General features: G+C 33.4%; 2 protein-coding genes and 1 non-coding gene across 4 annotated transcripts; all 3 read left to right on the top strand.

Moving 5' to 3' along the window:
* The first annotated feature begins 3,942 nt into the window (after window positions 1-3,942).
* On the top strand, window positions 3,943-7,583 carry LOC113864919 (glucan endo-1,3-beta-glucosidase 7-like). The gene is made up of 5 exons (XM_027499154.1): window positions 3,943-4,131; window positions 4,278-4,942; window positions 6,402-6,728; window positions 6,843-7,131; window positions 7,321-7,583. The coding sequence occupies exons 1-5, from the start codon at window positions 4,053-4,055 to the stop codon at window positions 7,356-7,358; spliced, it is 1,398 nt and encodes a 465-aa protein (XP_027354955.1). The 5' UTR covers window positions 3,943-4,052; the 3' UTR covers window positions 7,359-7,583.
* Window positions 7,584-8,535: 952 nt separating this feature from the next.
* Window positions 8,536-8,607, top strand: TRNAE-UUC. The gene has a single exon. It is a non-coding gene; the product is annotated as a tRNA-Glu (tRNA).
* Window positions 8,608-10,418: 1,811 nt separating this feature from the next.
* LOC113864920 (guanine nucleotide-binding protein subunit beta-1) lies at window positions 10,419-16,388 on the top strand. 2 transcript variants are annotated; one of them, XM_027499155.1, is made up of 6 exons: window positions 10,419-10,727; window positions 10,849-10,943; window positions 12,109-12,533; window positions 12,947-13,304; window positions 14,722-14,835; window positions 15,433-16,388. In XM_027499155.1, the coding sequence occupies exons 1-6, from the start codon at window positions 10,622-10,624 to the stop codon at window positions 15,466-15,468; spliced, it is 1,134 nt and encodes a 377-aa protein (XP_027354956.1). In that variant the 5' UTR covers window positions 10,419-10,621; the 3' UTR covers window positions 15,469-16,388. The 2 variants fall into 2 exon arrangements, with proteins under 2 accessions (XP_027354956.1, XP_027354957.1); XM_027499156.1 differs by lacking the exons at window positions 14,722-14,835; window positions 15,433-16,388 and adding an exon at window positions 14,310-14,372.
* Window positions 16,389-16,430: the final 42 nt, after the last annotated feature.

The following is a 16,430-nucleotide window of genomic DNA, read 5'->3' as shown; positions in this document are numbered from 1 at the left end:
TTGATATTTTAGTTTCAAATTATTATTTATTAAATATTTTAATCATTAATTTTTAAATTTTTTATTTATTTATTTATTTTGTTCTTATCATTGTTGGAAATAACTATTGATAGTCACTTTAGGTGTTAATATTCTTAGTTGATTATTTTTCAAGTTTCTCTTTGAGATAATGGCGTTACTAACTAGGATCTTAAGTATGTCAATATTAGAAGGGACAAAGGAGGGGAGGGTGAAAGTGTTGGAGTTTCAAAAGCTTCGAGGGTTGAAGTGTTTAGTACAAGCTCCAAGAGAAGTATCTACACATCCATTGATAACAAATCCACTCCACCCAAATCAACATCAGTCTCATCACTGACAACAAAAACTCTAACACCATCATCTACACCAATATCAGCTTCCTCTCCTTTGGCCTCACCCTCACTTGTCACATGCAAAGCCTTTTTATGAACCGTATCATTTCCTCATTCAATACCTGATTTCCTTTCTCTCTTCTTTTCTTTCATAACTTTTGAAAAGGGTACATGACATGGAATGAGAAATTGAAGCTTTGGCATTATTGGCGGTGAAGTGGTGCCTTCTCTTACGTCGGCCTCTACCAATGATGGTATTATATGGAATAATGAAAGTGCGAAAATGATTGCTGTAGGTAGAAGTCTTAGTATTGATGTTAGTGGAATCCAAATTGTGTTCAACAGTGAGGTAGAAAATATTTAGATGGTTGGAGTTAAAACAACATTTTTGGTTGAATCATTTTTCACACTTGTGTTGTTGTTTATCAACAATGTTTGAGTCTAAAGAGTAAAATGACTCAAAAGATATAAAAGTAAGAAATTAACTTGATATTTTTAAGTTTTCAAAGACTAAAATGCTCAATGTTTACTGTCTCATGAATTAAAATGAAAATTTATTCATAATTATTAGTTATTATAGTTAGTTAACAATGCAGTTGTAGAAATATTGCGATTAAGTACTTTGGTTAAGTTGACGTACGGTCTGAAATATTGTAAGTCTAATTCATTTTGTACTATGAAACTTTTTTACTTTCACGTAAAATGCTTATAGTAAATTGTATAGTGATTCAAACAGGAAAGCCCATAAGTCATAGATTTAATTTTCTATAGTGTTAGAAATGAGAGTTTTTTACTTTGGATTTTTCTCTCATTATTTTCAAAAGATTAAAAATTAATATTTATATTCTCATGGATTATCACTTATACATTTTAAGGTTAAAACTGATTGAGAATGAGAAGTAAAATACATTATCTCACTACAACTATCTTACTTTTTACTTTACCTTTCTTTTAATTTGTTTTAAAATTTTAGAAATTAAAGTTTTTTTTTTAACTTTCTCTTGTTATTTTATATAAATTTTTTGAATTTATTTTTATATTTATAAATTTTTTATTATTTTATATAAATTTTCAATTTTTTGTAAATATATATATTTACATGTATAAAATTTCCTTATTACCTTACATTACGTTTAAATTTCTCATAAATATATCTGTTTATAATTAATTTTTTTAAGAAATTAAATTTTTTTTTAAAAACATGAAAAATTATCTACTATCGAGTTTGAAAGTATTTAATACATTTTTAATAAAAATTATTAATTATTTTTATTAACTAGTGTTTAAAGAGTAATCTTTAGTTAGATTTGTATTTTAAGCAAATAAAAATAAAGATAAAATAAGAAAAAATATTAACATTCATTTTTTAAATTAAGTTTAAACAATTATCATTATTAATAATAAATTAAGACATTTCTTTTAAATTTGTACGTGTAATATAATAAATATATATTTTGCGCAATAATAAAAAATATAAATTTTTTTCAATAAAATTTTTAGTGAAAATTAAATAAAAGATAATCACCTTAATTTTTGTGAATATATATATTACATTGAGTTTTGAAACTCAACAATCTAAACTTTTTATATACAAAAAAGTATGTCAATAATATTATAAAGTATTAAAAGAAATTAAAATGCTATAATATGCATGTATTCTTTGAAGATAAAAGATAAGAAATGCAAATTGATGCAGATAAAGTAATAAAAATACTGATAATCAAAGAAATTTGTTGATTTAGAGTAGTGATCCAAAACCTTGCACAATCCAAGCAATAGATGGTAATAATCATTAACTTTTGCGTTGAGTGTTTATCAATTAAGAATGATTTAGCTGAGAAGTTGATATGGATTCAATTTTTTCATGTTTTGGTGGGTACATGAGCCTCATGTTGCTATTCGCTTAAACGAATTGAAAATGATTTAAGCAAATTATGCATAAAAGGGATAAATTATGTAGAAACTAAGAGTATGTTACCAAAAGGTAAAATTTTACAAAATTTATTATCAAAGTCAATTTTACTTATCTATAAACATTTAACTGTGACAGCAAAACATGAATAAAAAGTTCATTTTATTCCATTATATTAATGATATATAATTGTTTACAATGAAATTTACTCAAAAAAATAAAATAAAATTCATCAATACATAGACAAGTAAAAAACAAAAAAAGCTGAAACATTCTATTCCATTTCATTCATATCAAATATCATCCAAAAATAAATGGGAGAGGATGAGAATAACGCTGTTATCTTTATCCTCTCCCATATATATTGATAAATTGTTTTTAGGTAAATTTTATTGTGAATAATTGTGTACTATTAATATAATAGAATAAAATGGACTTCTTATTTATGTTTTGCTACCATAGTTAAATATTTCTGAATGAGTAAAATTTACTTTGATAATAAATTTTGTAAAATTTTACCTTTTAATAGCATGCTGTCAGTTTCTACATAATTTACCATTTTTTTGCATAATTCGCTTAAGCCATAAAAAATTTGCTTAAGTGAATGACAATATGAGGCTCATGTTCCCGCCAAAACATGAGAAGATTCGAATCCAAGTTGATTCGTGCCAATTTTGTTGGGTTACGTTATTATTAGAAATTTACAATATTAAACTTAAAAAAATTATAAGCTAAAATATTAAAAACTGAGGAATTAAATTAAAATTTTATAAAATTAAAGATAGATTAAAAATATATTTAAACTATTGATTTTTTATTTATTTATTTGAATGTTTCGTTTTTATGCTCATTTCACCTATCCTTTTTATTTTCTTCTTCTTTCTTTATTATATTATTTATCATTTCTTTATTTATTTCTATCTCTCTTCCTTCCCTCTACGTACTGTACACCCATTAATGGAAAATAAAATGATTATTAAAGTTAAATTAAAAGCTTTCCTACAAGTGCAGTATATTATATATATTGTTTAAAATTTCATCAGAATCCAAACCATTGCTGAAGTACCATGCTTCAATAGAGTCCCTCTTACTCGTATATAGAAAATCCTGTTACTAGTAATGTCGAGTTAAATTTGAATCTTTCACATTGAATTTTACGTGAAATATTTAAAAATCTAAATGAAAAGTTAGTTTATATCTAAATAATTGGATTCACTTTCCCCTAGCGTATTGAGTGGGGAATTTCTCAAGCACGCACCTTTTCCATAGGTGTTTGGTGCAAACTTTTTGAGTATGGTCGTTAACTTTAAGAACATTGAAGACTGGAAGCTGTTAGCAGACCAATGGCTCTACGTAAAATCGACGAAACTCACCAGTTGACAAGGACAGCTTCTCAGATACGACCATACCACTTATTGTCCGTAGAATTTTTTAAAACTACTTAATTTTATTCGCGTTATCTACGGATTTTTTATATTTAATATCAAATATGATTAAGATTTAAAAATATAAAATAAATTAAATATTATTTTTTAAATACAAATATACTATATATAAATCCTTAAATTCAGCTACCAAGATTGAGTTAAAAAAGTTTATTTTTTAAAAAGCTGTACAAATATTTAGCAGTTAATGTAATTCTGGTTGATTTCACACTCTTTCTACCGTTGCAAATCTCTCCCCATACTTTTATATGTATACTTTCCCTCTATTCTTCCCTTTCTTTTCTTATATTATGTTTTGTGGGTTCTGAAATTCACTCTATAAGAGCATCTGCTTCCAACTTGGAAATGCTTAAACCAGCCATGGCCACTACATCTTCAACTCTTCTCTGCCTTTCTCTATTCGCCATCGCTCTCTGCTTTGCAGGTTAGTAACTGTTACTGTTACTATGACCTTTTTATTTCTTTCAAATAAAGTAATCTTACTTTCTCCAAAAAGGGTAACCATAACTGTTTCTCTTTTCCCAATTTTCCACTTTTAATTCGTTTCGTTAACTTCGTTGCTTCTTGCAGAGTCGCAATCATTCATCGGCGTAAACTATGGCCAGGTCGCCGACAACCTTCCGCCGCCGGAGGCCACGGCCAAGCTTCTCCAATCCACCACCATCGGAAAAGTCCGCCTTTACGGCGCCGATCCTGGGATCATCAAAGCCCTCGCCAATTCCGGCATCGGAATCGTCGTCGGCGCCGCTAACGGCGACATTCCGAGTCTGGCATCCGATGCCAACGCTGCCACTCAGTGGGTGAACGCGAACGTGTTACCCTACTTCCCGGCCAGTAACATAACCCTGATCACCGTCGGCAACGAAGTGTTGACCTCCGGCGACCAGGGTTTGGTCTCGCAGCTTGTCCCTGCAATTCGTAATGTCCAAAGTGCCCTCAGCTCGGCGTCGCTCGGCAGCAAGGTCAAGGTGTCGACGGTGCACTCGATGGCCGTGTTGACTCGGTCGGATCCACCGTCGTCCGGGTTGTTCAACCCAGCGCTTCAAGACACACTGAAACAGTTGCTGGCGTTTCTGAAGGATAACAAATCACCCTTTACAATCAACCCGTACCCGTTTTTTGCATACCAGAGCGACCCGAGACCCGAAACGCTGGCATTCTGTCTCTTCCAGCCCAACTCGGGGCGGGTCGACTCGGGTAACGGGAAGCTCTACACGAACATGTTCGATGCTCAGGTCTGTCATTGTTTTTCATTTTCACTACTTTTTCTAAAAAAAATGATGAAAAGTTGACGTGGAGTCAATTAGACAATCTTCCTCTGTCGTCTACATTCCCTCCACGTGTCTACAGTTTTCGCCATTAGATATGATATATTATTTTCGATTGAACAAACTCAAATTATTGTTTGGTTTTTAAAAATTCTAACATTTGTAAAAGATTAATGCTAAACCGTATTTACACGTAATTAAAATATTAGTATTATCCTCATTTTTTAAATAATTAAAATTTACTTTTAGAACATTTATTATATAGAAGATATCAGAATAATTATTTTTTAATAAAATCTTAATATTTTGTAGTCAGTTAAATTGATTTTACAAAATTGAAGTGAATATTCTTTATTATATAATTAATGATAGTTAGTTTTACCTATTTATGTGGTGCACGTGCGCTTTAATTCTGCTCTCTACGGCCAGCACATACGTAGCATCTTGAGTCTTGAAGTTACAGTGACACGCACTTATCGATGACATGATTCTTTTGCACAATTTGTTTCTCTGATATATTACTATAATAACGATGACGGTGATTGCTTTTTAATTTTCAAAGTGGAAGTCATTGGATTAGGCTACAATCTATATGGGATGATGGGTTTAACTATTTAAATTTTGCCCGTGATGCTGCGGTAAGTCAGAGAGTAAAGTTGTTTATTACGCATTTTGTTTCACTTTGTGTGTTAAACTCGAAAGTAAATGTAGTTACTAACATGCAAGATTGTGTAAGCTTGTCAATAATAGAGTTGCGCAAGTATGAGTGGATATGGATGAGTTGATGTGTGTGATAGCAAAAAAAGATTTGATTAGGATTCTGGATTGACCCTGGTTGTGAAGTTAAATAATAGTTAGGGGACGATGGATAGAGCACACCCTCACTCCCTTTAATTGGAAGACAGGCTGGCTACTCACAATGGGGTCACAAAATAAGTCCTTTCAAAGTTTCAATAATTGTTGGGCATAGCATGGGTAAAGAAAGTGGACCATGGTGAGTGAATATGGTTGGCAAACCCTTGTCTTTTTTTTATCTCAGAGGATAAAAAGGAAGAAAAAATTCCAATGTTTGGGAACACCTTTGTTCTCCCAACTCCCAACAGCCTGTTTGATTTTAGGCATATTCAGTATTCCTAATTTGCCAAAACTCTAGTTTATAATGCCTCAATTTCTCGTTGTTTCATATTTTGGTAATCGCGCACAGATTATGCTACTGATTGAATCCAAATGGAAGCCCTTTGATTATGTTACCCACTTTATAATTATTAATTAGAGGTGTTTCTTTACGAATAATTCTAAATCATCCAATTTTTATTCTTATGAATCCTTCTAATCATTAGATTAAATATATTTTATCTTATAAAAATAATTGATACATATATTCTTTGCCTATATTTATTCTTATATGGGTTTCAATGTTGAGTAGGTTGATGCTGTACATTCCGCTTTGAGTGCTATGGGCTTCCAAGACACAGAGATCGTGGTTGCTGAGACAGGATGGCCCTCTCGTGGGGACAGCAACGAAGTAGGACCAGGTGTTGAAAATGCAAGAGCCTATAACGGGAACCTGATTACTCATCTTAGGTCATTGGTTGGAACCCCTTTGATGCCTGGGAAGTCTGTGGACACTTACATTTTTGCGCTATATGATGAGGATTTGAAAGCTGGCCCGGGCTCTGAACGTGCATTTGGGCTGTTCAAAACTGATCTTAGCATGTCATACGATGTTGGCTTAGCCAAGTCTAGCCAGCAGGTGAGGAAATTGCTATTCTATTAGGCAAATTCACACTGTAGATGTCCTTAAAAGGTTCATAAGATTTATGAATGATTTTCACTAATAATAATAGTCTTATTTGTGTGTCCACAGACTCCATCAATTAGTCCAACAAGTCCAGTTGCTCCAGCACCACATACTGAAGCTGGGTGGTGTGTTCCCAAAGCTGGAGTATCTGATGCGCAGTTACAGGCCAATCTTGACTATGCATGTAGCCAAGGCATAGACTGTGGCGCAATTCAATCAGGGGGCGCTTGTTTTGAGCCTAACACGGTAGCATCCCATGCTGCCTTTGCCATGAATCTCTACTACCAAACTTTTGGCAGAAATAAATGGAATTGTGATTTCTCTCAATCTGCAATGCTGACGTCCCAAAATCCAAGTAAGTTCTCTAGACACTTGGCAATTTCATAAGTTTCTATAGGGAGTAAAGGTAACATTGTCTTCGCTGACACAAATGTATGATGCTTAAGTTATCAAAAGGTTACTTTTTCATATTAGCTCTATATAAAAAAGACCATAACTTTTTGCTCTGTGCTCTTTGGCTAACTCGATTTCCTTCCCTTCGTAGGTTATAATTCTTGCATTTACGCTGGTGGGAGCACCTGAAAAACACAGGCTTCAGCTTGAGGTCAATTAATAAGATTTGTGGATAGAATTTTATTAAAATTTAGGATTAATTTAATGAATAAGGGTCTATCCTTCGCCCTATTTATTTATAGCCCTTTAATTTTATATGCCTGTAATTTTAGAGGCATGCCAATTCTGGTTTGTGCGTATCCACCCTTCAATGTGGCAATCCACAAGTCTGTTTTCCTTTAATCTTTCATGATCCCACCCCCTCCCATTTTTCCAATAATAGATACCCTTGCGGACAAACCCTTCCAAATATGATTTTGCTGGGGTGTATAGTGTGTGCCCGAGGGGCAGTGCAATGTTTTGCTGAAAGGGCCCATTGTATCACCTCTTTAACAACAAGGTTACTAGTCCACAGTTATGAACTCAACTCCACTTCAAGCACGAGACCACGCTGCCAATACTGTGTTCTATAATTTCAATGGACAGTTTAGAGTTGAATTTATTTTAATGAAAACTCAATTTCTTCTAACATTTTACAGAACATGACCAATTTGTTAAATATTATGCAATTAATCCGTAGAATCTTTTCAATAATTTCCTAAACTTAACAAAAACAAAGTATTTTAAACAATATTATTTAAAGCAAAGTCAGAGTTGGCTAATCATGATACACGTTAGATTACCATTAGACAACGTAGGATGACTTAAACACTTTTAAATTCAAAGGTGTCGTAGAATTTACCGTATCACATTTCTATAAAAATTACTTGAATCTTTCAGTATTAATTGCAGACGGTTTTTACAAATCAAGTGAAGCCGCGAAGATAATATAATGTAAAATAATCTAGAGGATTGAAGCATAAATGTCATGCCATGGAATATGGTTATTACGAAAGTGGTTCCATTAGCTAATTAAAGTGAGAGAAAGCAATACAAAGGTTTTGTGTTTGATTGTTACTAGTGACATTTTATGATAAATAAATATTTCTTTAGGTTATTGTTAAAAAATTTTACAAAAGCCAAAATCTTGGAATATAATAATTGTTTTCTCCTCAACCTGCATTTTAGAAAAAGAAAAAGACTCGGTTATGGTAAGAGGTAGTGTGAGGCTTCTTTCAAATATGTAATGACAAAACACAATACGATTTTGGTTGTGAGAATTTATGGAATATACCTTTATTTAAAATAAAAAATCATAATCAATTGATCCGTTGTCGTCCAGCGGTTAGGATATCTGGCTTTCACCCAGGAGACCCGGGTTCGATTCCCGGCAACGGAAGATTTAATTTTGGTACCCTTTTCGATTCACGTTATTTTTGAGTCATGGGTTAAAAACATTATTTTTATTTGATATTATTCTATTAAGCTCTTGCTGTGTAGGTTTGCAAAGTCAACCACCAAATAAGAGGGTACTTGTTCATCCCTTAACTCATTAATCTTTATAAAAACAGCACACAAAAGTCAAAGCTTATAACGGGTAAGAGCCTTCCTTGATCATTCACTTATTGAGGATATGCAGAACACATTCATTGGCCTCTGAATTGGTGGGCCTGGGATTCAAGACCAAGTCAAACGAAGATTTCTTTTTACCTTTCATCCTTTTAATTTTGAAATTTAGTTTTCATGATATATTCAAACAAAGTTCAAGAGAAGTGTGAATAGAAAAAATAAGAGTTGAAAAAAAAGAAATTTTCAAATGAAACGGAGGAACATTAGGCCCAATAATTGTATTTTTCAAGCTAAGAAATTTGATTACTGGTGGCTGAAGCTTTGGATGCTGGGTTCTCCTTGCATCTCTCTGCCACAGCGCTCCCGCAACAGTGCAAAATAAACATTTTAAACGTTCTATGAACACATCACTTGAAAATAATAATCATTCGGCCACACATGATGATAGTAGACTCTCGTATTAATCTTTGAAATTGTATGAATAGTATATTTTAAATACTGAGTCCACGAACTTGTAGGAGAACTTAAAATTTCACTTGATATATTTATGTATTCGGAGTAACTTAACTAAATCACACAAATAAATGATTTATTTAGTAGATAAAACTAAATTCATCTGTAGCTAAACGATCGCAATACCTGCACCAAGGAGAACAACTTGTGTTTTTCTACCACTACCACTTGAGGAATTGAGAGATTTTTTTATAGTGTAGAATCAACCCAATGAATTCAAACTGCAAGATTCTCTTAAAGAAATTTGAAATGCATTAATAAATGTTGAGTTGATCTTTCTTCATCTTTTCATGGAGGTTTCTCAAGCAAGTTTCCCCTACCCATAAATCAGCCAAGGCAATATCATTAATGAAATAATATGCAACATAAATGTATAATTATATTTGTTATGTAGATATTGGTACATTTATGAGATATGTTAGGTATGTATTATACTACTTAATTCCATACTAAAAAGAAATGCAGATAAACAAGTATAATAGGAAAAGACCCCCCTTTTTTTTTTTTATCAATTCTGAGTCAAATTTATGTCCTTAATTGTCTATTTCAATAGAAACTGTGTTCTTGACCATAGTCTAACGATCTGATCGTGCCTTAACATTAATATTTTTTTAATTAAACATAAAAAAATAGTTTAAATTTTCATGCAACCTTTAAATAAGGCCTATGTTTGACATCAATCTGAATTAATATAACTTCTCAAACTTCCTTTTTTTTTACAAAACTTTTCAAACTTTTTTTTAAGTTAATACTCTCAGGTTCAGAAAGTTTAAAACTAATTCGTATTTACAATTCAATCGTTAATTAAAACTAATACTTTTTATTTTTAATATTTAAGTAATATTAAACAAACGTTGTTCATCGTCCAGTGGTACCCGTAGGACAGTATAAACACCAAAACTATTTAGTATATAATTTTAAATAATTAAAAATATTAAACAGAATTTTAAAACGCTTATTATTTGGGTTTATTTTTATCAGTTAAAAAAAGGAGATTCCATTTTTAATTGAAAAATGTGGTGCAGTGGTTGTGGGCCCAAATGATATGCAGAGAGAGAGAGAGAGAGAGAGAGAGAGTGGGCCCGGCGGCGTCAGTAAATAATAACAGTCCCCACCTTACACACAACACAACAATTCTCCTTCTTCTTCCTTCTTCAGTTCTCTGCACACCGCAATTCATCTATTGCCATGAATTATTTCTATCTCTTCGCCCTAAATTTCATCGTTTGCATGGAACGAAAGGTGAAGTAATAATTAGATTAAATCATTGTTATTCAGAGAAGTTGAAGGGAAGGTAAGTAAGTAAGTAAGTAAGAAGACCTAAGGCTAAAATGTCCGTTACGGAGCTGAAGGAGCGTCACTTGGCGGCAACGGAGACCGTCAATAATCTCAGGGAGCGTTTGAGGCAGAGGCGCAACTCTTTGCTCGATACAGATAGTAAGCGGACTTTTTCAATTTTTTATTTCTTTGAGTTTGTGTTAATGAATTGGTCTTGAGTCTTAGATGATAGATCTCATTTCAATTACTGAAATCTCCTTCGTTCCTTCGTTTCTCTTAGTTGCTGGCTACGCCAAGTCTCAAGGTAGAACCCCTGTCACCTTTGGACCCACCGATCTTGTTTGCTGTAGAACGCTACAGGGTCACGCCGGAAAGGTAAATTCGCTTCAATTCGTTTTCCTATCTTCTCTAACTTGGAGAAAAAGCTTTCTATATTTTTTTCCAACTTCAAATTAATGCGGTTGTGCGAAACATTTTGGATTTCGAATGAAATAGGTGAGGGATTAGGAAACAAACCCCTTCATGTTTCGCTTTGCCGTTTTGTTGAAACGTTTTATGGACCTTAATATAAGATCATTTAAAAAAATTTTAAACATTTTTCTCATATTTGCCTTTCATGAATATTGAAACTGTCTTAAATTCATTGCAATTGATATGGTAATAGACTTTGATTTTGAATAGGGTAAGCTTGTAATGTTGTAATTAATATTTAAAAACCAATACATTAATTAATTTGAACTTTTCTTAATCTGTGATTTAGTTAAAGGGGCATTATGAACAAGACTGAGGGAGTGTGTTCTACGATGGTGTTTGTTAAAAGGGCATTATAAACAAGACTGAGGGAGTGTGTTCTATGATGATGTTTGTTGCTCAGAGTAAATTAATGTGTTGGTTATTATTATATCTTGGTCTTTAATGTGACTCAATAAATTTTGTATTTGTAAGTTTACACCATCTCCACTGCCAAGTGTTTTGCCCATAAATTTCATTGGAACCAAGCAAGAGAAGCATAGTAAAAGCCTCACAAAGAATGTGTAAAGTAACGAGGCCAGGTGCCAAAAGGGGTTAGCATCTCATGTTGGTTGAGGCATGCACACCTGTGGCACCATAGGTGTACCTTTTTTTACAGACAAGAAACTTGCGTGGTATTGAAAACTGTCAAAAAAACCCTATAAAGCATAGCTGTAAGACTTGGTAACTATAATGACATGAGGGTAACATAGTCAGAATGTTTTAAAAAATAATTGTTGGTTTTTGGAGTCATTAATCAATTAGTTGTTTACTTCTTTGGTTCCTTCTTTTCTCCAGGTTATTGTGGAGAAACAGTTAGTGACTAACCACATTTAACTGCTACTTTGTTTTATGGTTAGTCCTAAATGATAGCTGCCATGATTAGCCCATTTGAAAATTGAATGATGTCAATTGACAGCAAGGAGAACTTTTCTGTTTTGGTTGGTTATGAGATTGGCTCATAGACAATGTGGTCATTTTTTTTACTACATACAGTATTAACAACTTTGTATTTGTTTGAATTTTGCAGGTTTACTCATTAGATTGGACTTCAGAAAAGAATAGAATTGTTAGTGCATCCCAAGATGGGCGATTAATAGTGTGGAATGCCCTAACAAGCCAGAAAACTCATGCCATAAAGCTTCCTTGTGCATGGGTCATGACCTGTGCTTTCTCACCAACTGGTCAATCTGTTGCATGTGGTGGTCTTGACAGTGTTTGCTCTATTTTCAATCTTAATTCCCCCACTGACAGGGATGGAAACCTTGCTGTCTCGCGGATGCTTAGTGGACATAAAGGCTATGTTTCCTCTTGTCAGTATGTTCCAGATGAAGACACTCACTTAATTACAGGTTCTGGTGATCAGACATGTGTTTTATGGGATATTACTACTGGCCTCAGAACATCTGTTTTTGGTGGTGAATTTCAGTCTGGGCACACAGCAGATGTACTTAGGTATGCTACTGGATTACTGTATTAATGAGCCAATATTTGTTGTTTTTCATTTCTTGAACAGTTTATTTGCAACAGCGTGGCCACTTTGGCATCAAAATGCAAAGCAACTGCATAAATGCCAGTTAAATTTATTCCTAAAATCTGCATTACGCAGATAAGATTATGAAATCTTGATGGCAGTTAACTGACTGGTTATATGTTGATCCTTAGCATCTTCTTCTTATCATATAGAATACTGATCTCCTTCCCATTGCCATAATATGGTGTGGCAAGTTTAGAACATAATCTGTTGAATGATGTGTGGTTTAAGCTGATTTAATTATAGTGTTATATAAAACATGATTCAGTTGAATACTATTTATTTAGTATTAAATATTTTCTAAGACAAACATGTTTTTGTTTTGTCCACTCAGCATTTCCATTAATGGATCCAACTCTAGAATGTTTGTATCTGGTTCATGTGATGCAACTGCCCGATTGTGGGACACTCGGGTGGCTAGTCGAGCAGTGCGAACATTTCATGGGCACGAGGGAGATGTTAATTCTGTCAAGTTCTTTCCCGATGGAATCAGATTTGGAACTGGCTCAGCTGATGGCACTTGCCGATTGTTTGACATTAGGACCGGGCACCAACTACAAGTGTATCATCAGCAACACAGTGACAATGACATTGCGCATGTGACCTCCATTGCATTCTCCATTTCTGGAAGACTTCTTTTTGCTGGATATACAAATGGTGCTTGCTATGTTTGGGACACTTTATTGGCAAAGGTAATTGGTGTTTTATTGTTATGTAAAACAACAGTAAGGTTTTTGCTTTCACCTCACAGCCTTGTAACATGGGTAAATCCAGCTTATCTTTTTTACAAAACATACACTACCCACTACATTACAATCATTTATCTTTAATGTGAATTATTCCACTTATGTAATAAAAAATTGGGTAAATGATGTTTCTGGTAGTGAGGAACTGCCTTATGGGGATTTTTTTTACAACATCTTTAATTCCTTAAAAATAAATTGGTTATTTTATTTTACTTCTACATTTGATTTGAGGATGAGCTTTGGTTTCATTTTGTTTCTTGTTCAATATTTCAGCCTCTGGTGACTTAGTGTAGGAACAGGGGCTGTCAGTCTATTCTACTTTGTAAGATCATGATTGGTTCCTGAGGAATTTGTGTGTGTATAAATTAGCTCATATAACATTCTGAAATTCTTTTTTGGTTAGATTAATAATCTAACAGCATTTTTTTGCTTTGGTAAATGCATGAAAATTTGCTTCATTTTGGTTTCTGCATAAAAAGATGTTTACTAATTAGTCTCTACTGTTTGCCAAAATTGTAATAATGTTAGATTTGGCTGAGTTATCTTTCATGTATGGATCAAAACAAAGTGTAAATTATTTTTATGTAAGGGCTAAAATATTAAAAAAGTCCAAGTATAGGAACTAAATCTTTTATTTGACCTAGCCAACTAAGAAAAATTTAACACAATTATAACTTTAACAATTGACAATAACTAATTTGCATTTTTCATGTAGGGACTAAAGTGTAGGACATTTTTTTCATGTAAGAGTTGAAATGAAATATGGTGTCATATGTAAAGACCAAATTATTAATTTAACCTTATTTTCATCCCAATGGCCTGAGTTGTGGAGCAGTAATGTTACTTTACATTTTCCTGCTTCTAAGAACTGTAGTAGAAATCACAATATTGGCTCTGTGAATTGAGTGTCGTGTTTTTTGTTTGAGTATTATATAGCTCAATCAGGTCTAGTTTTCATGTATATCACCGTATTGGATATTCTGGTCTAGAGAGGTTTGAATTCTTTGTCTAAAGTCATTACCTAATACATTGCTTTGAGGGCTAGTAAAAAGAGTTAATATGAATCTTTTGGAGAGATTGATTGAGGATTTTCTTATTTTGGAAAAAAGCAAGAGAAGGGAAATAAAAAACAAGTGCAAGTTACAACTTATGGGCTTGTGGCCTTAGGCTCATGTGATTTGCGAAAACAGGCATTACATAAAGTCTTAGGCTTCCCAAACTCGCCACAAGCATGCGTGCACACACCACACACACAATGACTGCTGACCAATTTGCATTGCTCATGCACTTGTATCTAGTGCAGGTTTTGCATCCAAACTTGCACTAAGACTAACTATACCTGTTTCTTTTTGTTCTATTGCAGGTGGTCTTGAATTTAGGGTCTCTTCAAAACTCTCATGAGGGCAGGATCAGTTGTTTAGGTTTGTCAGCTGATGGAAGTGCCTTGTGTACAGGCAGTTGGGACACAAACTTAAAGGTGAGCTTACGTTTTAGCCTGATTCAGAAATTTATGGGTTATATGTTAGGAGATATACCAATTTTGGGAGTTAGCTTCTATGTTGGTTGATCTTTTTCATGAGTTTTGAAGTCACTAGGATGATTTTCCTTGTTTGTCTATAAGGTTTTGTTCTCTCTTAGGTTAAAACTTGAAAATAATTAGGATTTAAGCCAAAAAATGCAATAAATTGACAAATCTCATAGGGGCTTAGAGTTTTACCATGTATTGAGTTGAAATTCAAAACTTGATTCCCTTAGTATTTATTCTTAGGCAGCGGTAAAATCCTTGTTGAGCAACACCATGTTCAGGTGTTGGAATCACATTTTTTATCATTGCGAAAGCTTTAGAATTTAAACACTAGTATTGGTTGCTTAACTAGTGGAGTTGATAAAACTTTTTTCTGAGGATTGTCTGATACCAACTCTGGTAACAGGTCAGTCATATTGTATCAACTGTACCAGTAGTGCTAATGTATGTGAATGCTACTGGTTAAATTAATGTGATATGGTATTTTCTGAGGTTTCATCTGTCACTTGCAAAAGTTAGGTTTTGTTTGACATAATTACTTGCTTGCAGATATGGGCATTTGGAGGGCATAGGAGGGTGATTTGAGCCATTAACGGGGCAAAGACTAATGCTTCGACCTCCTTTGTCAGGGCCCTTCCTTTCATGGTGTCGCGGTTCGTACAGGCCAATAGTGATGCTTTTGAAGGGATACTTGGACAAAAACAAAAATTGAAAGGCAAAGGTTATATAGCTTTTAGCAATGGAATTAGAGCAGCGGTTTGTTTATCTCCGTGCCCATTGGTTCGTGTGTGTGCGATTTAGTAATTTTTCCACTGTACTTACCGCTTCGATATCCATACCTTTAACACTTGAACCCAAAATGAAGGACTGTTTACTTCTTGTCTCAATTTAATTATTTGAAGATATTAAAACTTAACAAGACCTACTTCACCTGCCTCAAACCGCAGTGAGAAATGGAGTGTCGTACAAATGGGAGTTTAATTGAGCGTTGAATTTGCTGGATGCTGTGGAATTAGAAGTCAAAAACCGATTGTGCAACTCCAAACCATAGAAAATATAGCTTGAATAAAATGAACAAGGCGATAGAATTTGCTTATAATGTTAATGAGAAATTACCAAGATAGAATCTTGTTTTGAGTTTTGGTTTATCATGATGAAGGATGTCTTAAGGTACAAAGAAAAATAATTAGTCTCTTGTATGAGCGCACTGCTATTTGTCAGTTGTCATCCAACTGTAATAATGGAAAGGTGTTCAAAGGATGCAACCGTTACTTAAAGGCTTGAATTTGGTCATTACATGAAATCACTTGCAGTCAAGCGAGCCTGACTGGGTATTAATATGACCTTTATGAATCGAAGTTATATTTGTGACTCCAAAGTATGTAATAAATTGTCAATTTTTATTTGAATGTCTATTAAACAGCCGAATTAGTTTCGAAATTTGTGGAACATGGCTTAATTTAACTAAAGAAATGAACACTCGGAGACCTGAGACCGTAGTTCTTATCATTTGGGGACTTAATGCGACTCATTCTATATCTTTTAAA

Source organism: Abrus precatorius, unplaced genomic scaffold (genome assembly GCF_003935025.1).
Source record: "Abrus precatorius isolate BTA unplaced genomic scaffold, Abrus_2018 Scaffold4, whole genome shotgun sequence".
In the NCBI taxonomy this organism is placed as follows: domain Eukaryota; kingdom Viridiplantae; phylum Streptophyta; class Magnoliopsida; order Fabales; family Fabaceae; genus Abrus; species Abrus precatorius.
Note: the sequence above shows the minus strand (reverse complement) of the source record. Positions and strands in the feature narration are given on the sequence as shown.